Raw genomic sequence first — 20,462 nt, forward strand, 5'->3', positions numbered from 1 at the left:
GGCTTATGGAAAGGAGGACAGTTGCCCGCCCCTCTTACCGTTCCAACGGCACCTGCACCATCTCAGCCTTCTACATCCAGCGACGGAGTTCGAAAGATGAGATACTCCGTGACCGCACGAGAACCAGATCCAGATCGCTTGAAAGACTGGCACTAGAACCGGACTGCGTGGATGAGAACGACGGTGAGGGAAACGCGACATCTTTCCCTATGATTCAGGTGGCTGGCCCACAAGGAACCACGATGGTTTTTCGACCATGGACTGAGACAGACTTGAGGCAGGTTATGACAAATCTGCCAAACCCCAGAGACTCGGGAGAAAAGTTTGTAGTGGAACTGGATGCATTCTGTCAAGAATTCAGCCCAACGATGCTCGAACTCAAACGTCTGCTGATGATCAAGATGGGGCCGGCGGACTGGCACAAGATCCGACCAGATTTCCCCCAGGTGGACACGCGGAGAGTTCAAGCAGAGTGGGGACACGCTGAGAACGAGCCATACAGGTCAGCAGTAAAAGCTCTGGGCGGACGATTCAAGGCCCTTTTTCCTGCTAGGATTAACACCGACAAGATCAACTACTGCACACAAAGAAGGGACGAGTCAGTTGACGACTATTTTGTGCGACTGTATGAGACTTTCAACACTTATAGTGGAATGCCAGAGCCGGACATTAGAGGGGAAATTCCAAAGATGTGGGAAGCTCATTTACGCAGCCGCTTCCTGAGTGGACTGAAACCCGAAATAACGACTATCGTCAAGCAAACCTGCATCGAGTGGGAAGACGAGAAACTGGAGAGGATTCAAAAACATGCGTTACATGCTGAAAAGATGTTGGCGGAGAAAAGTGCGAAAAAGGCTGAAAAGGAGCTCCAGCTGCCAAACCTGACAATGTACAGAGGAGCGAATTATCGAGGCCGAGGGCGGGGGAAGAGGAAGAGGGCAAAGACTGTCTCAAGTTGATCCGGATGTTTGTTTTTATTGCAAAAAGCCCGGACATTGGAAAAATGAGTGCCCGCTTTTGAATAGACACACGGCGGCTGCTGCGGCAAAGTCTAAACCGAAAGCAGATTGACGGCAGAGTGCGAGAGAGGAGGGGGGAGTTGAGAGCAAAGTCTACGGCGACCACACTTCAGTAACAGATAAGTTTGACACACACACACCCACATCTGACACTGCGAATTGCAATGAAGAAATGCTTGCTGCGAATTGCAATGAAGAAATGCTTGCTGTCATACACGATTGCATTGCTAAATTAGAAAATGAGAAATCTTTCAGACAAAGAGAATTAGGCACATATACTCATTTGAATGACTTAGCATATCAACAAATGCCAGAGGTTAGCTTATGGGTAGACGGAATTGAAAGGGTGTTTTTAGCTGATACGGGGGCCACGAGTTCAGTATTAAGGATAAATGAGTTTACCTCTGTCCCCAAATTGAGTGGAAATTTTGCATGGACGATTTCTGCATCTGGTCATACTGTTAAAGAGAATTATACAGTCCCTCTGAGGTGTAAAGATGAGAATGGTGCAAGTTTCAGACACAGCTTCCTCCTCTCACAGCACTGTCCAAAAAATCTGCTGGGGAGAGATTTGTTGTGCAAACTGGGTATTTCTCTAATATCTGGTCCAGAAGGTGTGAAAGCAGTTCAGTGCCAAATTCAAACTCTGACTGCAATCCAACATACACCACTATACGTTTATCAATGGAAATTGCAAGATGATGAATTATGCGAAAGTCTTGTCAATGGCGCTAAAGACAGAGTTTCGCCTGATTCTGATTTTATGCCATTCTCAGACTTACATTGCTCAGCACATGTGTCTCTGGCTAGAGACGAGTTGTTTGAACAGAAATGGTTTCCACGTATTGAGATATTGCAATTGAATTGGCTAATTTGGACAGAAAATAAATGTGCTGCTGCTGTTGCATTAACCGATGAACAGCAGGTGTTTTTTGATGTTGTGGATTCTTTTCCCCATGTGTCGTTGTCGAAAGGGAGCGACAATCGTTGGGAAGACATTGGTCCCTTTGTAAAGACGTGTATCTTTCATGAAAATTGGTTGCGGACTGCTGAGAAAAATGTTGAATATAATCCAACTCTGTCTGCATATCGAACGAATTTGACTGAGCCTGCTGCGATGGCTGAACGCACAGTTCATGTGAGTGAAAGTGCATTACCCAATCACTGCTTCCTTACAGAAACTGAAATGGAAAGCATTCCAGCTCTCAAGGAAGTTCCAAAGACTGTTTGGGCTTCTTCTAAATATGACGTGGGGTTGATCAAGAATTGTGACCCTATTCAAATTATTCCAAAATCTGATTACAGACCATGCAAACCTCAATATCCTTTGAAAAGGGAAGCTATTGAGGGAATCAAGCCAGTTTTTGAGGCATTGAAAAAGGCTGGAGTGATTGTGGAATGTGAGAACTCTCCTGTGCGTACACCCATCTTTCCTGTCAAAAAGATAAGAGACGCAGACCAGCCGGTTGAGTGGAGGTTTGTGCAAGACTTGCAGGCTGTAAATGATGCAGTTCAGACACAGGCTCCTATTGTTCCCAACCCGTACACTCCTATCACAAATACCAGGTGATGCTGAATGGTTTTCGGTTGTTGATCTTTCCAATGCTTTCTTTTCTGTGCCGGTTCATAAAGACAGCCAATTTTGGTTTGCTTTCAATTTTAATGGCAAACCTTACACTTTTACTCGACTTTGTCAAGGATTCAAAAATTCGCCTGTATTGTTCGGCGAGGCACTGAAGAGAAGTTTGGAAACATTACAATTGGCACCAGGGTCAGCTTTAATTCAATATGTCGATGATCTCTTAATAACAGCCAGAGATGAAGAAACTTGTACACAGGACACTGTAAAGCTGTTGAAACATTTGGCTGTTGAAGGCCACAAGGTCAGTTTGTCAAAGTTGCAGTTTGCAAAAAGGGAGGTGACGTTTCTAGGTCACATTGTCAACAAGCAGGGAAAATCTCTAACACAAAAGAGAATAGAGGCAATTCAAAAGATTCCAAAGCCTCTGACAAAAAAGCAGCTCATGTCATTTTTGGGAATGTGTTCATATTGTAGAACATTTATTCCCAACTATGCCATTGAAGAGTCACCTTTGAGCGCTTTGGCTCACGGAAAAGGTTGCAGCCACATGACAAACTGACCTGGACTCCTGAAGCAGAGAAAGCATTTGAAAGGTTGAAAATGTTGTTACAGACATCCCCAAGTCTGGGACTTCCAGACCCTGAGAGAAATTTTGTACAAACAGTAGATGAGAAAAATGGTTTCATGTCTTCTGTTCTGTTACAGGATCACGGGGGAAAGCTGAGACCGGTGGCATATTTTTCAAGTAAACTCGACCCTGTGGCAGCAGGTCTACCAAATTGTCTGAGAGCTGTAGCAGCAGCAGAAAAAGCTATTTTAGCTTCAAGGGAAATTGTGGGATATTCTGATGTAACATTACTAGTGCCACACGCTGTCTCTATGATCCTGTTGGAACAGAAAACATCTCATTTGTCAACAGCCAGATGGCTCAGATATAATACCATTCTATTGGAAATGCCAAACATCACAGTAAAACGGTGTACAGTATTGAATCCTGCCACACTGCTCCCGACCGAGCAGGATGGCGAGGAACATAATTGTATCGCCGCATTGGAACAGGTGTGCACACGCGACCAGATTTAAAAGAAACCCCCCTTGACAATGCAGATTTGGTTTTGTTTGTTGATGGTTCAGCGTCTCGAGACCCAGAAACCGGTAAAAACAGAGTAGGTTACGCAGTAACCACCGCGCATGATGCACATTAGTAAGCGGAGCGCTCCCAGCGCACTTACTCTCTGCCAAAGCGCCGAATTAGTAGCATTAACAGAAGCCTGTAAAATCGCAGAAGGAAAAACAGTCACCATCTACACAGATTCTCGTTATGCTTTTTCGACCTGTCATGATTTTTCGGCTCTATGGCGATGTAGGAAATTTCTAAAATCCGATGGAAAACCCATCCAAAATCATGATAAAATAGCAGCCTTGTTAGAAGCGATTTTGCTTCCAAGGTCGATTGCTATTTGCAAGTGCGTCGCGCATTCCAAGTTTAACGATTTTGTATCATTAGGAAATAAACGCGCTGATATCGCTGCGAAGAACGCAACAAAGGGAACAGAACCTTCTCTTACATGTGTAACTGTTAACGATGACGAACTAACCTTCCCTTCTAGTTCTCTTGCAGCTATGCAGGGTTTCGCAACACCAGAAGAGAAAAAACAATGGGTGAAGGCCGAGTGCAAGCTGAAAGACAACGTTTGGCTGAGCACCGAAGACAAACCTTGTTTGCCAAAACACTTTTTCCCACACTATGCCAAATTAGTGCACGGGTTAGATCACATAAGCAAAATGGGAATGTTTGACATGATCAATCAATATTGGTTTACAAAAGGATTTACTTCCTTTGCAGACAAATATTGTCAATCTTGTATGATCTGTGCCACAAATAATGTAGGAAGAGGACAACAGGTCCCTTTGGCAGCACATCCACCACCAAGTCAACCTTTTGATCACATAATGTTCGATTTCATTGAACTGACACCATGTGAAGGTAAGAAATTCTGCCTTGTTTTGGTTGATATGTTCTCAAAATGGGTGGAAGTCTTCCCCACATCTAAGCAAAATGCTGGGGCTGTTGCAAAGGCACTAGTGTCTGAGATCGTCCCAAGATGGGGAATACCAAAAAAGATTAGTAGTGATAATGGCACACCTTTTGCTAATGAGGCAATCGATCAGGTTGGGAAATTCTTGGGAATTGACATACGTAAACATACCTCCTATCATCCAGCGTCCGGGGTAGTGTTGAAAGAGAAAATGGAATTTTGAAAAATAAACTGGCAAAGTGTTGTGAGCAAACAGGTCTGTCTTGGGTCAAAGCACTTCCCATTGTGTTGATGTATATGAGAATGAGAAAAAGAGCAAAGTCTAATCTCAGCCCATTTGAAATCTTGTTTGGCAGGCCTCCATCGCTTGGAGTGGGACCGAACCCCGACCATTGCCCTCTACTGCTCTGTGTGAAGATGACATGTTGAACTATTGTAAAAATCTGTCTTCGACTCTCTCTCAGATCTCTCAACAGGTCAAGGACGCTCTACCTAAACCAGCAGAAGGATTTCTGCATGACATCAGACCTGGTGATTTTGTGGTGGTCAAGGATTTCAGAAGGAAACATTGGAAATCAAGGAGGTGGAACGGCCCGTTCCAGGTCCTGCTGATAACGCACACTGCGGTTAAGGTGGCTGAGAGGGCTACGTGGATACACGCCAGCCACTGCAAGAAGGTCCCACCACCACCAGAGGGAGACCCAACTCAATAAACAGTGATTGACCCGCTGCCCCGTGCCAAGGGGGACGTCTGACTGACAAAGGTAAACGAACACACAGTGGTGTATGGGAGCTGAACACGCAGCAACATCACTGTGTGGGAGTGAGCTGATGTCAGTACAGGCCAACGGATGCCGAAAAGAAAAAGGATTTTTCCCATCACCATAGAAGAGCAAGGGCTCTATGGATCAGACGCTTCGTGGTGGAACACTAGATACCCGTTCACCCCGATTCTATATCGCTGCTATAAGAGGAAAATAGGAAACGACGTATGTAAAGCAGTTAGACAAATAGTTGAACAAGATAGTGCAGTGTTAGCTGTCATTACCACAATTGGCTGGAGAGCATCACATTTCTATGAAGGACAGACTGCTGCGTTCCTGTATAGTAAACCAAATATAAGACCTCAATTAGATAGACAAACAGGGCAAATTTGTTTCTTCCCTACAAAAATATCAGGCGTCACGTGGCAGTATCTGACAAGATGGTATCCTCTAAATTGAGAAGGAAGATAGACAAGTTCAAAAACCTATACGACTTGTACCCAAACCTCTTGACCCTAATCATAAGCATGACGCTGGTCGTCCTCTCATTTGCACTATTCATCATGATATACATGGAGAAACAACGTCAACATCATGTCACTGAATGTGACGACCTGATCAATCGAACTCTCCTCCGGCAAGTCAGAGCGGTCAAGACAGGAGATGAGCACTGGTTAGACCACCCGAATCCGCCACATCCGTATGCTAACAATATGTGGTGGAGGCTGCTTAACTTCACTGCTAAAACGAATGGCTTGACTGACTGCTATGTGTGTGCACAACTCCCTCACAGCATAACCGGAGGGGATTGGTGGGCCTATCAAGACCCAGATAAGGATCTGATCAAGCACATAACAGCAATATCAGTGGCAGCAGCAGGGCTACCCGAACACAGTGACTTCTGGATCATGGAGAATTCAACTGAGTGGACAAAGATTAGAACCCTGAAGAGGGTGGCAGGCCGCATTGCTATAGTGAAAGACATACCATCTAACCTGACCTGTTATCGAAATGACGGGGGACAAGACTCCATGGGAGAAATACCCATCAATCACTGCAATGAGATGTACAACTCACTCCTGATCACTCAAGAAGCCGGTCACAAATGCATGGGGTGCTTGTTGAATTCCATCATTGGGGTAGGACTTCTGCCACAATGTCACATCAGCCGACGTTATCTCACCGGTAGCAACCCCAACGATCGGGTGAGATGCAAACAAGATTGCTCAGAGGTCCACATTCCTGACAACGATGGTACCAGTGTGGTGGAGGAATGGTACTGGCTGTGTGGACATGTCGTATGCTTCACTGCCCGACGGTGGACAGGCACATGCGCTATGGTACAGTTATATGGAGGAGCGATCGCGGTAAGAGCACCAGAACAACTTCACACGAAGAAGCCAGGACATCGCCTCACTAAGGCCAAGAGAGAAATCGAGAAGAGGGTGACTTCACTGCGTGACCGAGTCAAGATATCAAGCCTTGGACGGGACAACCCTGTCCCGAAGAACATCGACTATGGAACGGAGCTGAGAAATTCTTCCAGGCTTTGGTCCCGTCTCTTGGTGTGGCATTCCTCCAAAATGAAGTGGAAGTGACACGGTATGAACTAATCAGCTTCATGAATACCACAAAGGTAATGATGGAGGGGATCAAGGAGGAACTGAGAGGCCTGAGACTGACAGCGTTGCAGAATCGACTTGTGTTGGATCAACTTACAGCCATTTCCGGAGGCGTGTGTGCTGTTGTAGGATCTGCATGTTGTACCTATATTCCTGACAATGATGCTGATGGTCATATGATAGATTTGGGTATTCAGAATATCACCAATGCGGTAAACAGGCTAAAGGCTAGGGAGATTAGTGCTGATGATGATGTGTGGGGATGGAATTGGTTCAAGGGATTATGGCAAAAGGCTGAGTATATTGGTTTGCTTGCCATTTCAGCACTATCTGTGTTTGTTCTGTTACTGTGTATATGGCCTTGTGTGATGAGCATGGTAAAAGAGCAGTGAATTCGACTATGAGAGCTTCTGCCACACACCAAATGATAATGTTTAATCACTGGGGGAGTAAGATAGAGGATAAATCCAGAAAGGTGGTGAATATTGTTGATTGTGATGATTATGATGATTCAAGTGATGATGAAGAGTAACCTAATGGTTAAAGGGGTCTCGAGTAGATAATTTCACAAGATAACACCATTTAAAGGGAAAATTCTACATTTCAATTAACGTTTTTTTATATATATATATAGTCAAGCGATGATTTCCTCAGATTGAGTTTTATGTAATCTCCAGTTAATCACATGTTAAAGATGTTTATTATGTTTTTCAAACCCTTATTGTGTGATGGTGTGTTCTGAATCCATGTGAATTTACACACTTGATGTTATCGTTAAGGGATTTTATTTTATTATATTCTAATTTGACAGGTGATCAAGAATGATCAAAAGGAGGAGTGTAATGGAAATTATTCTAATTGATTACATTTAATGTTTATTGTTCACTTTTAACACTGAATTGAATTAACTTCACTATTAAACTAACTTTACTTAAAGATAGATTACATATATATTCGTAACATCACGGTACTAGGCACGAACACAGAAACATACATTAGTGACCTGGAATGTTAGAGTTATGGGAAACATACACTGTGTGCGTGACAGAGGTTAAACCCATGTTAAACAACCTCATGGGAGTACAGGATGCCCTATCTGTGCTAGGTACGGGAGATAAACTGGAGAACAATCAGACACTGTAAGCACAGATGGGTGGCGTGACTTTGGACTATTTCAATTGGTTCGAGATGAATTTGAGCGACCTTGGAATGTATACTTTTGCCTATAAAACCTCTAATCTGTGAGCTCACTGTTATCTCTTTGCTCACAGACTTCACTGTGTGTAAACCAGATCATTTCATTCTCTGTGCAGAGAAATAAAGCAAGACAAAGACAAATTTGCTGGACTCTTTATTTTTCAGTCTTCACATAATTCTGAGTTGAAAATTCCACGACAAAACTTTACCCAATACCTCGCCGGGATGACTTGAAATACAGTCAGCCTTGGCAATTTTTGCCAGCCTGTCCGGAGGCTTTGCGTTTGGTTGAAAAAGACAAGCTCTTCTTCTTTCTCTTCTCTTTTTTCAATCGCGTGCAGGTTTTTGACCTTTGTGCAGCCGAGGAACTGCATTGAGCGTGTCGGACAAGGAAGATGAACGAAAGGTGTAAAGCGATGGTGTTTGCCAGATTGGATTCTAAAAAGAATTGGACAAGAATTGTCCGGTGAGGATGGTCTTCCAAACCCACGCGTGTAGAGCAAAACGGCTAAGCAGTCCAATCCGGACACGCCCCTTATCGTCAGCTCGTTAGTAGGGCACGCAAAGAAGTGAATGGCCTGGGTCAGAAAACAAAGCTGCAGAGCTCTGGGTTGGCCACCTGGAAAGACACCAAGCGACGAGGATGGGATTCGAACCCACGCGCAGCAGAGCACAATGGATTAGCAGTCCATCGCCTTAACCACTCGGCCACCTCGTCGATGGCCACTCCGCAGCGACTCTTTGGAAGAAGACCTGAAAGGAGGAGTCAAAATGGAAAGAACAGACATTGACAGAAAACAAGGGCCTAGCAGTGTCAAAGAGAAGCGAACAGAAGGCTGCTTCTGAAGAAGCTGCTGGCGGGCTCGTCCGGGATTTGAACCGGGACCTCTCGCACCCTAAGCGAGAATCATACCCCTAGACCAACGAGCCTACTGGGCCCTGAACAGGGGTCTTCTGCAGGAACCCCTTTGGCACCTCCCTAGCAGAGAGAAAGGAAAGAACATCTACAGCAACTACAAAATAAGGGAATTTTTGTCATGAAAGTAGTTAAACACAAGAAATGAAAGACAAATAAGGAACTCGTACTAACATGGAAATAATTGAAGCCCTCGACACAGTGTCAAAGGCAAACAAATGACAGGCGGTCTCTGAATGGATTGAAAACTGGGGCTGGGCCTAACATGTAGATGGATTTTAGGAGGATGCTGCTTAAATGGTCAGATGGCCCTCAGAGCTTGAGCTCTCGGTCAGTTCTTCATCTAAAACAGGTCCCACCGAGATTTGAACTCGGATCGCTGGATTCAGAGTCCAGAGTGCTAACCATTACACCATGGAACCCTAGCTGCGGTTGCTTGTGCTCAGAAGGCCACAAAAGCAAGCATCTCTCAAGGGATTCGGTTGACCTTTCTTCTCTGGCAAGAAGACACTGAGGTTCCACCGAGATTTGGACTCGGATCGCTGGATTCAAAGTGCAGAATGCTGACCGATACACTATGGAAACCAGGGGATTCCGCGGAGAGAGAGAGTGACGGGATGGAAAGTGCCACAGTCAAATTGGTAGCATCAGTAGGGTGTCTGCACTTTTTTTGGCAAGGTAGAAAAGGCTGAAACCTGCAAGCTTCAGAACTGTGCCCAAACGATACACCTGGGGTGCAGTAGAGTACAACGGCAGCATCCGCTGAGGTAAGGGGCTGGACACATCTGTCCATGGCACCGGAGTACTATTGCAAAAGGGGGCGTGGCCTCTGCCTTTCTCAGAACAAGAGGTGGGCGGAAAGCAGAGCTGCTGAGCTCTGGGTTGGCTACCTGGAAAGACATCAAGCGAAGAGGATGGAATTCGAACCCATGCGTGCAGAGCACAATGGGATTAGCAGCCCATCGCCTTAACCACTCTGCCACCTCGTTGTTGGCCGGTCTGCAAATCCGGACTTGGCCGTTTTTTGCCAGATCGCCTTTCAACGGCCCGAATGTACATTCAACCTATTTTCACGACGCTAGGGCAGAAAGAGTGGAGGAGCACGAGCATCGTGACTGAAAAGATGGAGCGCTTCACGGATTTGCGTGTCATCCTTTCGCAGGGGCCATGCTAATCTTCTCTGTATCGATCCAATTTTAGTATATGTGCTGCCGTGGCGAGCACAAGACTGCTGCTCGGCTCCAGGTATGTGTACCCTTCGGGTCCCTGCGAGCTCTCGCCAAGGTGGTAGGGTCCATCGAGCCGTCTCGACACCTCGTATACCGTGCTGTACTGGGGTGCAGTACAGTACACGGCAGCAGCGTCGCTGAGGCAAGGGGGCTGGACACACCTGTCCATGGCACCGAGACCTATTGCAAAAGGGGGCGTGGCCTCTGCCTTTCTCAAAACAAGGGGTGGCAGGAAAGGAGAGAAAAACAAAACCAGTCAGACCAGGTGACAGCTGTGGGCAGTTAAATACATGTAAGAACTGCAGCTGGGTTGTGGTGAAATATCTCTAGGGCAAAGGAGATGGGGAATGATTTTAAAAGCAAGCGCTCCCACGCTGAGACGGGCAGACCGGGATCCAGCGTAACGTGTTGTAAATGGTAGGGTGGATGCGGAGGTAACCCTGCGACTGAGCTGCGATGAATACTGGGTCCTCTGGGTTAGCAGACACTCTTTGCAGCCCCCTAGGCCAGAAGGCTGACTGCGCGGCGGTTTGAAGCTTGTTACCACCCTGTCGGTCCACGTCCACTTAGGTGGGCTGAAGAGGTCGCGCACCTCGTGGGCATTCTTTCGCAGAGGCAATATTGTAGCCTATGAGGCTCATCCGAGGCGCGATCATTGCTGGTTGAAAACTTTACCCAATACCTCGCCGGGATGACTTGAAATACAGTCAGCCTTGGCAATTTTTGCCAGCCTGTCCGGAGGCTTTGCGCGCTTGGTTGAAAAAGATAAGCTCTTCTTCTTTCTCTTCTCTTTTTTCAATCACGTGCAGGTTTTTGACCTTTGTGCAGCCGAGGAACTGCATTGAGCGTGTCGGACAAGGAAGATGAACGAAAGGTGTAAAGCGATGGTGTTTGCCAGATTGGATTCTAAAAAGAATTGGACAAGAATTGTCCGGTGAGGATGGTCTTCCAAACCCACGCGTGTAGAGCAAAACGGCTAAGCAGTCCAATCCGGACACGCCCCTTATCATCAGCTGGTTAGTAGGGCACGCAAAGAAGTGAATGGCCTGGGTCAGAAAACAAAGCTGCAGAGCTCTGGGTTGGCCACCTGGAAAGACACCAAGCGACGAGGATGGGATTCGAACCCACGCGCAGAGAGCACAATGGATTAGCAGTCCATCGCCTTAACCACTCGGCCACCTCGCCGATCGATGGCCACTCCATAGCGACTTTTGAAGAAGACCTGAAAGGAGGAGTCAAAATGGAAAGAACAGACATTGACAGAAAACAAGGGCCTAGCAGTGTCAAAGAGAAGCGAACAGAAGGCTGCTTCTGAAGAAGCTGCTGGCGGGCTCGTCCGGGATTTGAACCCGGACCTCTCGCACCCTAAGCGAGAATCATACCCCTAGACCAACGAGCCTACTGGGCCCTGAACAGGGGGTCTTCTGCAGGAACCCCCTTTGGCACCTCCCTAGCAGAGAGAAAGGAAAAGAACATCTACAGCAACTACAAAATAAGGGAATTTTTGTCATGAAAGTAGTTAAACACAAGAAATGAAAGACAAATAAGGAACTCGTACTAACATGGAAATAATTGAAGCCCTTGACACAGTGTCAAAGGCAAACAAATGACAGGCGGTCTCTGAATGGATTGAAAACTGGGGCTGGGCCTAACATGTAGATGGATTTTAGGGAGGATGCTGCTTAAATGGTCAGATGGCCCTCAGAGCTTGAGCTCTCGGTCAGTTCTTCATCTAAAACAGGTCCCACCGAGATTTGAACTCGGATCGCTGGATTCAGAGTCCAGAGTGCTAACCATTACACCATGGAACCCTAGCTGCGGTTGCTTGTGCTCAGAAGGCCACAAAAGCAAGCATCTCTCAAGGGATTCGGTTGACCTTTCTTCTCTGGCAAGAAGACACTGAGGTTCCACCGAGATTTGGACTCGGATCGCTGGATTCAAAGTGCAGAATGCTGACCGATACACTATGGAAACCAGGGATTCCGCGGAGAGAGAGAGACGGGGATGGAAAGTGCCACAGTCAAATTGGTAGCATCAGTAGGGTGTCTGCACTTTTTTTGGCAAGGTAGAAAAGGCTGAAACCTGCAAGCTTCAGAACTGTGCCCAAACGATACACCTGGGGTGCAGTAGAGTACAACGGCAGCATCCGCTGAGGTAAGGGGCTGGACACATCTGTCCATGGCACCGGAGTACTATTGCAAAAGGGGGCGTGGCCTGCCTTTTCTCAGAACAAGAGGTGGGCGGAAAGCAGAGCTGCTGAGCTCTGGGTTGGCTACCTGGAAAGACATCAAGCGAAGAGGATGGAATTCGAACCCATGCGCAGAGAGCACAATGGATTAGCAGCCCATCGCCTTAACCACTCTGCCACCTCGTTGTTGGCCGGTCTGCAAATCCGTACTTGGCCGTTTTTTTGCCAGATCGCCTTTCAACGGCCCAAATGTACATTCAACCTATTTTCACGACGCTAGGGCAGAAAGAGTGGAGGAGCCGAGCATCGTGACTGAAAAGATGGAGCGCTTCACGGATTTGCGTGTCATCCTTTCGCAGGGGCCATGCTAATCTTCTCTGTATCGATCCAATTTTAGTATATGTGCTGCCGTGGCGAGCACAAGACTGCTGCTCGGCTCCAGGTATGTGTACCCTTCGGGTCCCTGCGAGCTCTCGCCAAGGTGGTAGGGTCCATCGAGCCGCCTCGACACCTCGTATACCGTGCTGTACTGGGGTGCAGTACAGTACACGCAGCAGCGTCCGCTGAGGCAAGGGGCTGGACACACCTGTCCATGGCACCGAGACCTATTGCAAAAGGGGGCGTGGCCTCTGCCTTTCTCAAAACAAGGGGTGGCAGGAAAGGAGAGAAAACAAAACCAGTCAGACCGGGTGACAGCTGCGGGCAGTTAAATACATGTAAGAACTGCAGCTGGGTTGTGGTGAAATATCTCTAGGGCAAAGGAGATGGGGAACGATTTTAAAAGCAAGCGCTCCCACGCTGAGACGGGCAGACCGGGATCCAGCGTAACGTGTTGTAAATGGTAGGGTGGATGCGGGAGGTAACCCTGCGACTGAGCTGCGATGAATACTGGGTCCTCTGGGTTAGCAGACACTCTTTGCAGCCCCCTAGGCCAGAAGGCTGACTGCGCGGGCGGTTTGAAGCTTGTTACCACCCTGTCGGTCCACGCCCACTTAGGTGGGCTGAAGAGGTCGCGCACCTCGTGGGCATTCTTTCGCAGAGGCAATATTGTAGCCTATGAGGCTCATCCGAGGCGCGATCATTGCTGGTTGAAAACTTTACCCAATACCTCGCCGGGATGACTTGAAATACAGTCAGCCTTGGCAATTTTTGCCAGCCTGTCCGGAGGCTTTGCGCTTTGGTTGAAAAAGATAAGCTCTTCTTCTTTCTCTTCTCTTTTTCAATCACGTGCAGGTTTTCGACCTTTGTGCAGCCGAGGAACTGCATTGAGCGTGTCGGACAAGGAAGATGAACGAAAGGTGTAAAGCGATGGTGTTTGCCAGATTGGATTCTAAAAAGAATTGGACAAGAATTGTCCGTGAGGATGGTCTTCCAAACCCACGCGTGTAGAGCAAAACGGCTAAGCAGTCCAATCCGGACACGCCCTTATCATCAGCTGGTTAGTAGGGCACGCAAAGAAGTGAATGGCCTGGGTCAGAAAACAAAGCTGCAGAGCTCTGGGTTGGCCACCTGGAAAGACACCAAGCGACGAGGATGGGATTCGAACCCACGCGCAGAGCACAATGGATTAGCAGTCCATCGCCTTAACCACTCGCCACCTCGTCGATGGCCACGCCGCAGCGACTCTTTGGAAGAAGACCTGAAAGGAGGAGTCAAAATGGAAAGAACAGACATTGACAGAAAACAAGGGCCTAGCAGTGTCAAAGAGAAGCGAACAGAAGGCTGCTTCTGAAGAAGCTGCTGGCGGGCTCGTCCGGGATTTGAACCCGGGACCTCTCGCACCCTAAGCGAGAATCATACCCCTCTAGACCAACGAGCCTACTGGGCCCTGAACAGGGGGTCTTCTGCAGGAACCCCCTTTGGCACCTCCCTAGCAGAGAGAAAGGAAAAGAACATCTACAGCAACTACAAAATAAGGGAATTTTTGTCATGAAAGTAGTTAAACACAAGAAATGAAAGACAAATAAGGAACTCGTACTAACATGGAAATAATTGAAGCCCTCGACACAGTGTCAAAGGCAAACAAATGACAGGCGGTCTCTGAATGGATTGAAAACTGGGGCTGGGCCTAACATGTAGATGGATTTTAGGGAGGATGCTGCTTAAATGGTCAGATGGCCCTCAGAGCTTGAGCTCTCGGTCAGTTCTTCATCTAAAACAGGTCCCACCGAGATTTGAACTCGGATCGCTGGATTCAGAGTCCAGAGTGCTAACCATTACACCATGGAACCCTAGCTGCGGTTGCTTGTGCTCAGAAGGCCACAAAAGCAAGCATCTCTCAAGGGATTCGGTTGACCTTTCTCTTCTCTGGCAAGAAGACACTGAGGTTCCACCGAGATTTGGACTCGGATCGCTGGATTCAAAGTGCAGAATGCTGACCGATACACTATGGAAACCAGGGGATTCCGCGGAGAGAGAGTGACGGGATGGAAAGTGCCACAGTCAAATTGGTAGCATCAGTAGGGTGTCTGCACTTTTTTTGGCAAGGTAGAAAAGGCTGAAACCTGCAAGCTTCAGAACTGTGCCCAAACGATACACCTGGGGTGCAGTAGAGTACAACGGCAGCATCCGCTGAGGTAAGGGGCTGGACACATCTGTCCATGGCACCGGAGTACTATTGCAAAAGGGGGCGTGGCCTCTGCCTTTCTCAGAACAAGAGGTGGGCGGAAAGCAGAGCTGCTGAGCTCTGGGTTGGCTACCTGGAAAGACATCAAGCGAAGAGGATGGAATTCGAACCCATGCGTGCAGAGCACAATGGATTAGCAGCCCATCGCCTTAACCACTCTGCCACCTCGTTGTTGGCCGGGCTGCAAAATCCGACTTGGCCGTTTTTTTGCCAGATCGCCTTTCAACGGCCCGAATGTACATTCAACCTATTTTCACGACGCTAGGGCAGAAAGAGTGGAGGAGCACGAGCATCGTGACTGAAAAGATGGAGCGCTTCACGGATTTGCGTGTCATCCTTTCGCAGGGGCCATGCTAATCTTCTCTGTATCGATCCAATTTTAGTATATGTGCTGCCGTGGCGAGCACAAGACTGCTGCTCGGCTCCAGGTATGTGTACCCTTCGGGTCCCCGCGAGCTCTCGCCAAGGTGGTAGGGTCCATCGAGCCGCCTCGACACCTCGTATACCGTGCTGTACTGGGGTGCAGTACAGTACACGGCAGCGTCCGCTGAGGCAAGGGGCTGGACACACCTGTCCATGGCACCGAGACCTATTGCAAAAGGGGCGTGGCCTCTGCCTTTCTCAAAACAAGGGGTGGCAGGAAAGGAGAGAAAAACAAAACCAGTCAGACCGGGTGACAGCTGCGGGCAGTTAAATACATGTAAGAACTGCAGCTGGGTTGTGGTGAAATATCTCTAGGGCAAAGGAGATGGGGAACGATTTTAAAAGCAAGCGCTCCCACGCTGAGACGGGCAGACCGGGATCCAGCGTAACGTGTTGTAAATGGTAGGGTGGATGCGGGAGGTAACCCTGCGACTGAGCTGCGATGAATACTGGGTCCTCTGGGTTAGCAGACACTCTTTGCAGCCCCCTAGGCCAGAAGGCTGACTGCGCGGCGGTTTGAAGCTTGTTACCACCCTGTCGGTCCACGCCCACTTAGGTGGGCTGAAGAGGTCGCGCACCTCGTGGGCATTCTTTCGCAGAGGCAATATTGTAGCCTATGAGGCTCATCCGAGGCGCGATCATTGCTGGTTGAAAACTTTACCCAATACCTCGCCGGGATGACTTGAAATACAGTCAGCCTTGGCAATTTTTGCCAGCCTGTCCGGAGGCTTTGCGTTTGGTTGAAAAAGATAAGCTCTTCTCTTCTTTCTCTTCTCTTTTTCAATCACGTGCAGGTTTTCGACCTTGTGCAGCCGAGGAACTGCATTGAGCGTGTCGGACAAGGAAGATGAACGAAAGGTGTAAAGCGATGGTGTTTGCCAGATTGGATTCTAAAAAGAATTGGACAAGAATTGTCCGGTGAGGATGGTCTTCCAAACCCACGCGTGTAGAGCAAAACGGCTAAGCAGTCCAATCCGACACGCCCCTTATCATCAGCTGGTTAGTAGGGCACGCAAAGAAGTGAATGGCCTGGGTCAGAAAACAAAGCTGCAGAGCTCTGGGTTGGCCACCTGGAAAGACACCAAGCGACGAGGATGGGATTCGAACCCACGCGCAGAGCACAATGGATTAGCAGTCCATCGCCTTAACCACTCGCCACCTCGCCGATGGCCACGCCGCAGCGACTCTTTGGAAGAAGACCTGAAAGGAGGAGTCAAAATGGAAAGAACAGACATTGACAGAAAACAAGGGCCTAGCAGTGTGTCAAAGAGAAGCGAACAGAAGGCTGCTTCTGAAGAAGCTGCTGGCGGGCTCGTCCGGGATTTGAACCCGGGACCTCTCGCACCCTAAGCGAGAATCATACCCCTAGACCAACGAGCCTACTGGGCCCTGAACAGGGGGTCTTCTGCAGGAACCCCCTTTGGCACCTCCCTAGCAGAGAGAAAGGAAAAGAACATCTACAGCAACTACAAAATAAGGGAATTTTTGTCATGAAAGTAGTTAAACACAAGAAATGAAAGACAAATAAGGAACTCAGACTAACATGGAAATAATTGAAGCCCTCGACACAGTGTCAAAGGCAAACAAATGACAGGCGGTCTCTGAATGGATTGAAAACTGGGGCTGGGCCTAACATGTAGATGGATTTTAGGGAGGATGCTGCTTAAATGGTCAGATGGCCCTCAGAGCTTGAGCTCTCGGTCAGTTCTTCATCTAAAACAGGTCCCACCGAGATTTGAACTCGGATCGCTGGATTCAGAGTCCAGAGTGCTAACCATTACACCATGGAACCCTAGCTGCGGTTGCTTGTGCTCAGAAGGCCACAAAAGCAAGCATCTCTCAAGGGATTCGGTTGACCTTTCTTCTCTGGCAAGAAGACACTGAGGTTCCACCGAGATTTGGACTCGGATCGCTGGATTCAAAGTGCAGAATGCTGACCGATACACTATGGAAACCAGGGGATTCCGCGGAGAGAGAGAGTGACGGGATGGAAAGTGCCACAGTCAAATTGGTAGCATCAGTAGGGTGTCTGCACTTTTTTTGGCAAGGTAGAAAAGGCTGAAACCTGCAAGCTTCAGAACTGTGCCCAAACGATACACCTGGGGTGCAGTAGAGTACAACGGCAGCATCCGCTGAGGTAAGGGGCTGGACACATCTGTCCATGGCACCGGAGTACTATTGCAAAAGGGGGCGTGGCCTCTGCCTTTCTCAGAACAAGAGGTGGGCGGAAAGCAGAGCTGCTGAGCTCTGGGTTGGCTACCTGGAAAGACATCAAGCGAAGAGGATGGAATTCGAACCCATGCGCAGCAGAGCACAATGGATTAGCAGCCCATCGCCTTAACCACTCTGCCACCTCGTTGTTGGCCGGTCTGCAAATCCGACTTGGCCGCTTTTGCCAGATCGCCTTTCAACGCCCGAATGTACATTCAACCTATTTTCACGACGCTAGGCAGAAAGAGTGGAGGAGCACGAGCATCGTGACTGAAAAGATGGAGCGCTTCACGGATTTGGCGTGTCATCCTTTCGCAGGGGCCATGCTAATCTTCTCTGTATCGATCCAATTTTAGTATATGTGCTGCCGTGGCGAGCAGCACAAGACTGCTGCTCGGCTCCAGGTATGTGTACCCTTCGGGTCCCCGCGAGCTCTCGCCAAGGTGGTAGGGTCCATCGAGCCGCCTCGACACTCCTCAGATACCGTGCTGTACTGGGGTGCAGTACAGTACACGCAGCGCCCGCTGAGGCAAGGGGCTGGACACACCTGTCCATGGCACCGAGACCTATTGCAAAAGGGGGCGTGGCCTCTGCCTTTCTCAAAACAAGGGGTGGCAGGAAAGGAGAGAAAAACAAAACCAGTCAGACCGGTGACAGCTGCGGGCAGTTAAATACATGTAAGAACTGCAGCTGGGTTGTGGTGAAATATCTCTAGGGCAAAGGAGATGGGGAACGATTTTAAAAGCAAAGCGCTCCCACGCTGAGACGGGCAGACCGGGATCCAGCGTAACGTGTTGTAAATGGTAGGGTGGATGCGGAGGTAACCCTGCGACTGAGCTGCGATGAATACTGGGTCCTCTGGGTTAGCAGACACTCTTTGCAGCCCCCAGGCCAGAAGGCTGACTGCGCGGCGGTTTGAAGCTTGTTACCACCCTGTCGGTCCACGTCCACTTAGGTGGGCTGAAGAGGTCGCGCACCTCGTGGGCATTCTTTCGCAGAGGCAATATTGTAGCCTATGAGGCTCATCCGAGGCGCGATCATTGCTGGTTGAAAACTTTACCCAATACCTCGCGGGATGACTTGAAATACAGTCAGCCTTGGCAATTTTTGCCAGCCTGTCCGGAGGCTTTGCGCTTGGGTTGAAAAAGATAAGCTCTTCTTCTTTCTCTTCTTTTTTTCAATCACGTGCAGGTTTTCGACCTTTGTGCAGCCGAGGAACTGCATTGAGCGTGTCGGACAAGGAAGATGAACGAAAGGTGTAAAGCGATGGTGTTTGCCAGATTGGATTCTAAAAAGAATTGGACAAGAATTGTCCGGTGAGGATGGTCTTCCAAACCCACGCGCAGTAGAGCAAAACGGCTAAGCAGTCCAATCCGACACGCCCCTTATCATCAGCTGGTTAGTAGGGCACGCAAAGAAGTGAATGGCCTGGGTCAGAAAACAAAGCTGCAGAGCTCTGGGTTGGCCACCTGGAAAGACACCAAGCGACGAGGATGGGATTCGAACCCACGCGCAGAGAGCACAATGGATTAGCAGTCCATCGCCTTAACCACTCGCCACCTCGCCGATGGCCACGCCGCAGCGACTCTTTGGAAGAAGACCTGAAAGGAGGAGTCAAAATGGAAAGAACAGACATTGACAGAAAACAAGGGCCTAGCAGTGTCAAAGAGAAGCGAACAGAAGGCTGCTTCTGAAGAAGCTGCTGGCGGGCTCGTCCGGGATTTGAACCCGGGACCTCTCGCACCCTAAGCGAGAATCATACCCCTAGACCAACGAGCCTACTGGGCCCTGAACAGGGGTCTTCTGCAGGAACCCCTTTGGCACCTCCCTAGCAGAGAGAAAGGAAAAGAACATCTACAGCAACTACAAAATAAGGGAATTTTTGTCATGAAAGTAGTTAAACACAAGAAATGAAAGACAAATAAGGAACTCGTACTAACATGGAAATAATTGAAGCCCTCGACACAGTGTCAAAGGCAAACAAATGACAGGCGGTCTCTGAATGGATTGAAAACTGGGGCTGGGCCTAACATGTAGATGGATTTTAGGAGGATGCTGTTAAATGGTCAGATGGCCCTCAGAGCTTGAGCTCTCGGTCAGTTCTTCATCTAAAACAGGTCCCACCGAGATTTGAACTCGGATCGCTGGATTCAGAGTCCAGAGTGCTAACCATTACACCATGGAACCCTAGCTGCGGTTGCTTGTGCTCAGAAGGCCACAAAAGCAAGCATCTCTCAAGGGATTCGGTTGACCTTTCTTCTCTGGCAAGAAGACACTGAGGTTCCACCGAGATTTGGACTCGGATCGCTGGATTCAAAGTGCAGAATGCTGACCGATACACTATGGAAACCAGGGGATTCCGCGGAGAGAGAGAGTGACGGGATGGAAAGTGCCACAGTCAAATTGGTAGCATCAGTAGGGTGTCTGCACTTTTTTGGCAAGGTAGAAAAGGCTGAAACCTGCGAGCTTCAGAACTGTGCCCAAACGATACACCTGGGGTGCAGTAGAGTACAAACGAGCATCCGCTGAGGTAAGGGGCTGGACACATCTGTCCATGGCACCGGAGTACTATTGCAAAAGGGGGCGTGGCCTCTGCCTTTCTCAGAACAAGAGGTGGGCGGAAAGCAGAGCTGCTGAGCTCTGGGT

At 48.6% G+C, this 20,462-nt stretch overlaps 1 protein-coding gene and 23 non-coding genes across 24 annotated transcripts; 5 read left to right on the top strand and 19 right to left on the bottom strand.

Moving 5' to 3' along the window:
- The first annotated feature begins 928 nt into the window (after window positions 1-928).
- On the top strand, window positions 929-5,353 carry LOC122342360. The gene is given in 4 exon segments (XM_043236141.1): window positions 929-2,564; window positions 2,566-3,113; window positions 4,223-4,293; window positions 5,105-5,353. Coding segments are annotated over 4 exon segments (2,241 nt in total). The 5' UTR covers window positions 929-1,191.
- A 3,505-nt stretch (window positions 5,354-8,858) lies between these two features.
- On the bottom strand, window positions 8,859-8,941 carry trnas-gcu. Its single transcript has one exon. It is a non-coding gene; the product is annotated as a tRNA-Ser (tRNA).
- Window positions 8,942-9,082: 141 nt separating this feature from the next.
- trnap-agg lies at window positions 9,083-9,153 on the bottom strand. Its single transcript has one exon. It is a non-coding gene; the product is annotated as a tRNA-Pro (tRNA).
- A 336-nt stretch (window positions 9,154-9,489) lies between these two features.
- On the bottom strand, window positions 9,490-9,561 carry trnaq-cug. Its single transcript has one exon. It is a non-coding gene; the product is annotated as a tRNA-Gln (tRNA).
- Window positions 9,562-10,256: 695 nt separating this feature from the next.
- LOC122343910 lies at window positions 10,257-10,363 on the bottom strand. The gene has a single exon (XR_006250892.1). It is a non-coding gene; the product is annotated as a U6 spliceosomal RNA (small nuclear RNA).
- Window positions 10,364-10,969: 606 nt separating this feature from the next.
- Window positions 10,970-11,110, top strand: LOC122343899. Its single transcript, XR_006250881.1, has one exon. It is a non-coding gene; the product is annotated as a U4 spliceosomal RNA (small nuclear RNA).
- Window positions 11,111-11,471: 361 nt separating this feature from the next.
- On the bottom strand, window positions 11,472-11,553 carry trnas-gcu. The gene has a single exon. It is a non-coding gene; the product is annotated as a tRNA-Ser (tRNA).
- Window positions 11,554-11,696: 143 nt separating this feature from the next.
- trnap-agg lies at window positions 11,697-11,767 on the bottom strand. The gene has a single exon. It is a non-coding gene; the product is annotated as a tRNA-Pro (tRNA).
- Window positions 11,768-12,107: 340 nt separating this feature from the next.
- Window positions 12,108-12,179, bottom strand: trnaq-cug. The gene has a single exon. It is a non-coding gene; the product is annotated as a tRNA-Gln (tRNA).
- A 691-nt stretch (window positions 12,180-12,870) lies between these two features.
- On the bottom strand, window positions 12,871-12,977 carry LOC122343911. Its single transcript, XR_006250893.1, has one exon. It is a non-coding gene; the product is annotated as a U6 spliceosomal RNA (small nuclear RNA).
- A 606-nt stretch (window positions 12,978-13,583) lies between these two features.
- LOC122343900 lies at window positions 13,584-13,724 on the top strand. The gene has a single exon (XR_006250882.1). It is a non-coding gene; the product is annotated as a U4 spliceosomal RNA (small nuclear RNA).
- Window positions 13,725-14,081: 357 nt separating this feature from the next.
- trnas-gcu lies at window positions 14,082-14,160 on the bottom strand. Its single transcript has one exon. It is a non-coding gene; the product is annotated as a tRNA-Ser (tRNA).
- Window positions 14,161-14,301: 141 nt separating this feature from the next.
- On the bottom strand, window positions 14,302-14,375 carry trnap-agg. Its single transcript has one exon. It is a non-coding gene; the product is annotated as a tRNA-Pro (tRNA).
- Window positions 14,376-14,715: 340 nt separating this feature from the next.
- trnaq-cug lies at window positions 14,716-14,787 on the bottom strand. Its single transcript has one exon. It is a non-coding gene; the product is annotated as a tRNA-Gln (tRNA).
- A 695-nt stretch (window positions 14,788-15,482) lies between these two features.
- On the bottom strand, window positions 15,483-15,589 carry LOC122343912. The gene has a single exon (XR_006250894.1). It is a non-coding gene; the product is annotated as a U6 spliceosomal RNA (small nuclear RNA).
- Window positions 15,590-16,192: 603 nt separating this feature from the next.
- Window positions 16,193-16,333, top strand: LOC122343901. The gene has a single exon (XR_006250883.1). It is a non-coding gene; the product is annotated as a U4 spliceosomal RNA (small nuclear RNA).
- Window positions 16,334-16,691: 358 nt separating this feature from the next.
- Window positions 16,692-16,770, bottom strand: trnas-gcu. The gene has a single exon. It is a non-coding gene; the product is annotated as a tRNA-Ser (tRNA).
- Window positions 16,771-16,913: 143 nt separating this feature from the next.
- Window positions 16,914-16,985, bottom strand: trnap-agg. The gene has a single exon. It is a non-coding gene; the product is annotated as a tRNA-Pro (tRNA).
- A 340-nt stretch (window positions 16,986-17,325) lies between these two features.
- On the bottom strand, window positions 17,326-17,397 carry trnaq-cug. The gene has a single exon. It is a non-coding gene; the product is annotated as a tRNA-Gln (tRNA).
- Window positions 17,398-18,088: 691 nt separating this feature from the next.
- Window positions 18,089-18,199, bottom strand: LOC122343920. The gene has a single exon (XR_006250901.1). It is a non-coding gene; the product is annotated as a U6 spliceosomal RNA (small nuclear RNA).
- A 603-nt stretch (window positions 18,200-18,802) lies between these two features.
- On the top strand, window positions 18,803-18,942 carry LOC122343908. Its single transcript, XR_006250890.1, has one exon. It is a non-coding gene; the product is annotated as a U4 spliceosomal RNA (small nuclear RNA).
- A 359-nt stretch (window positions 18,943-19,301) lies between these two features.
- On the bottom strand, window positions 19,302-19,382 carry trnas-gcu. Its single transcript has one exon. It is a non-coding gene; the product is annotated as a tRNA-Ser (tRNA).
- A 141-nt stretch (window positions 19,383-19,523) lies between these two features.
- On the bottom strand, window positions 19,524-19,595 carry trnap-agg. The gene has a single exon. It is a non-coding gene; the product is annotated as a tRNA-Pro (tRNA).
- Window positions 19,596-19,931: 336 nt separating this feature from the next.
- Window positions 19,932-20,003, bottom strand: trnaq-cug. Its single transcript has one exon. It is a non-coding gene; the product is annotated as a tRNA-Gln (tRNA).
- Between the last annotated feature and the right edge of the window lie 459 nt (window positions 20,004-20,462).

Source organism: Puntigrus tetrazona, chromosome 4, assembly GCF_018831695.1.
Source record: "Puntigrus tetrazona isolate hp1 chromosome 4, ASM1883169v1, whole genome shotgun sequence".
NCBI lineage: Eukaryota > Metazoa > Chordata > Actinopteri > Cypriniformes > Cyprinidae > Puntigrus > Puntigrus tetrazona.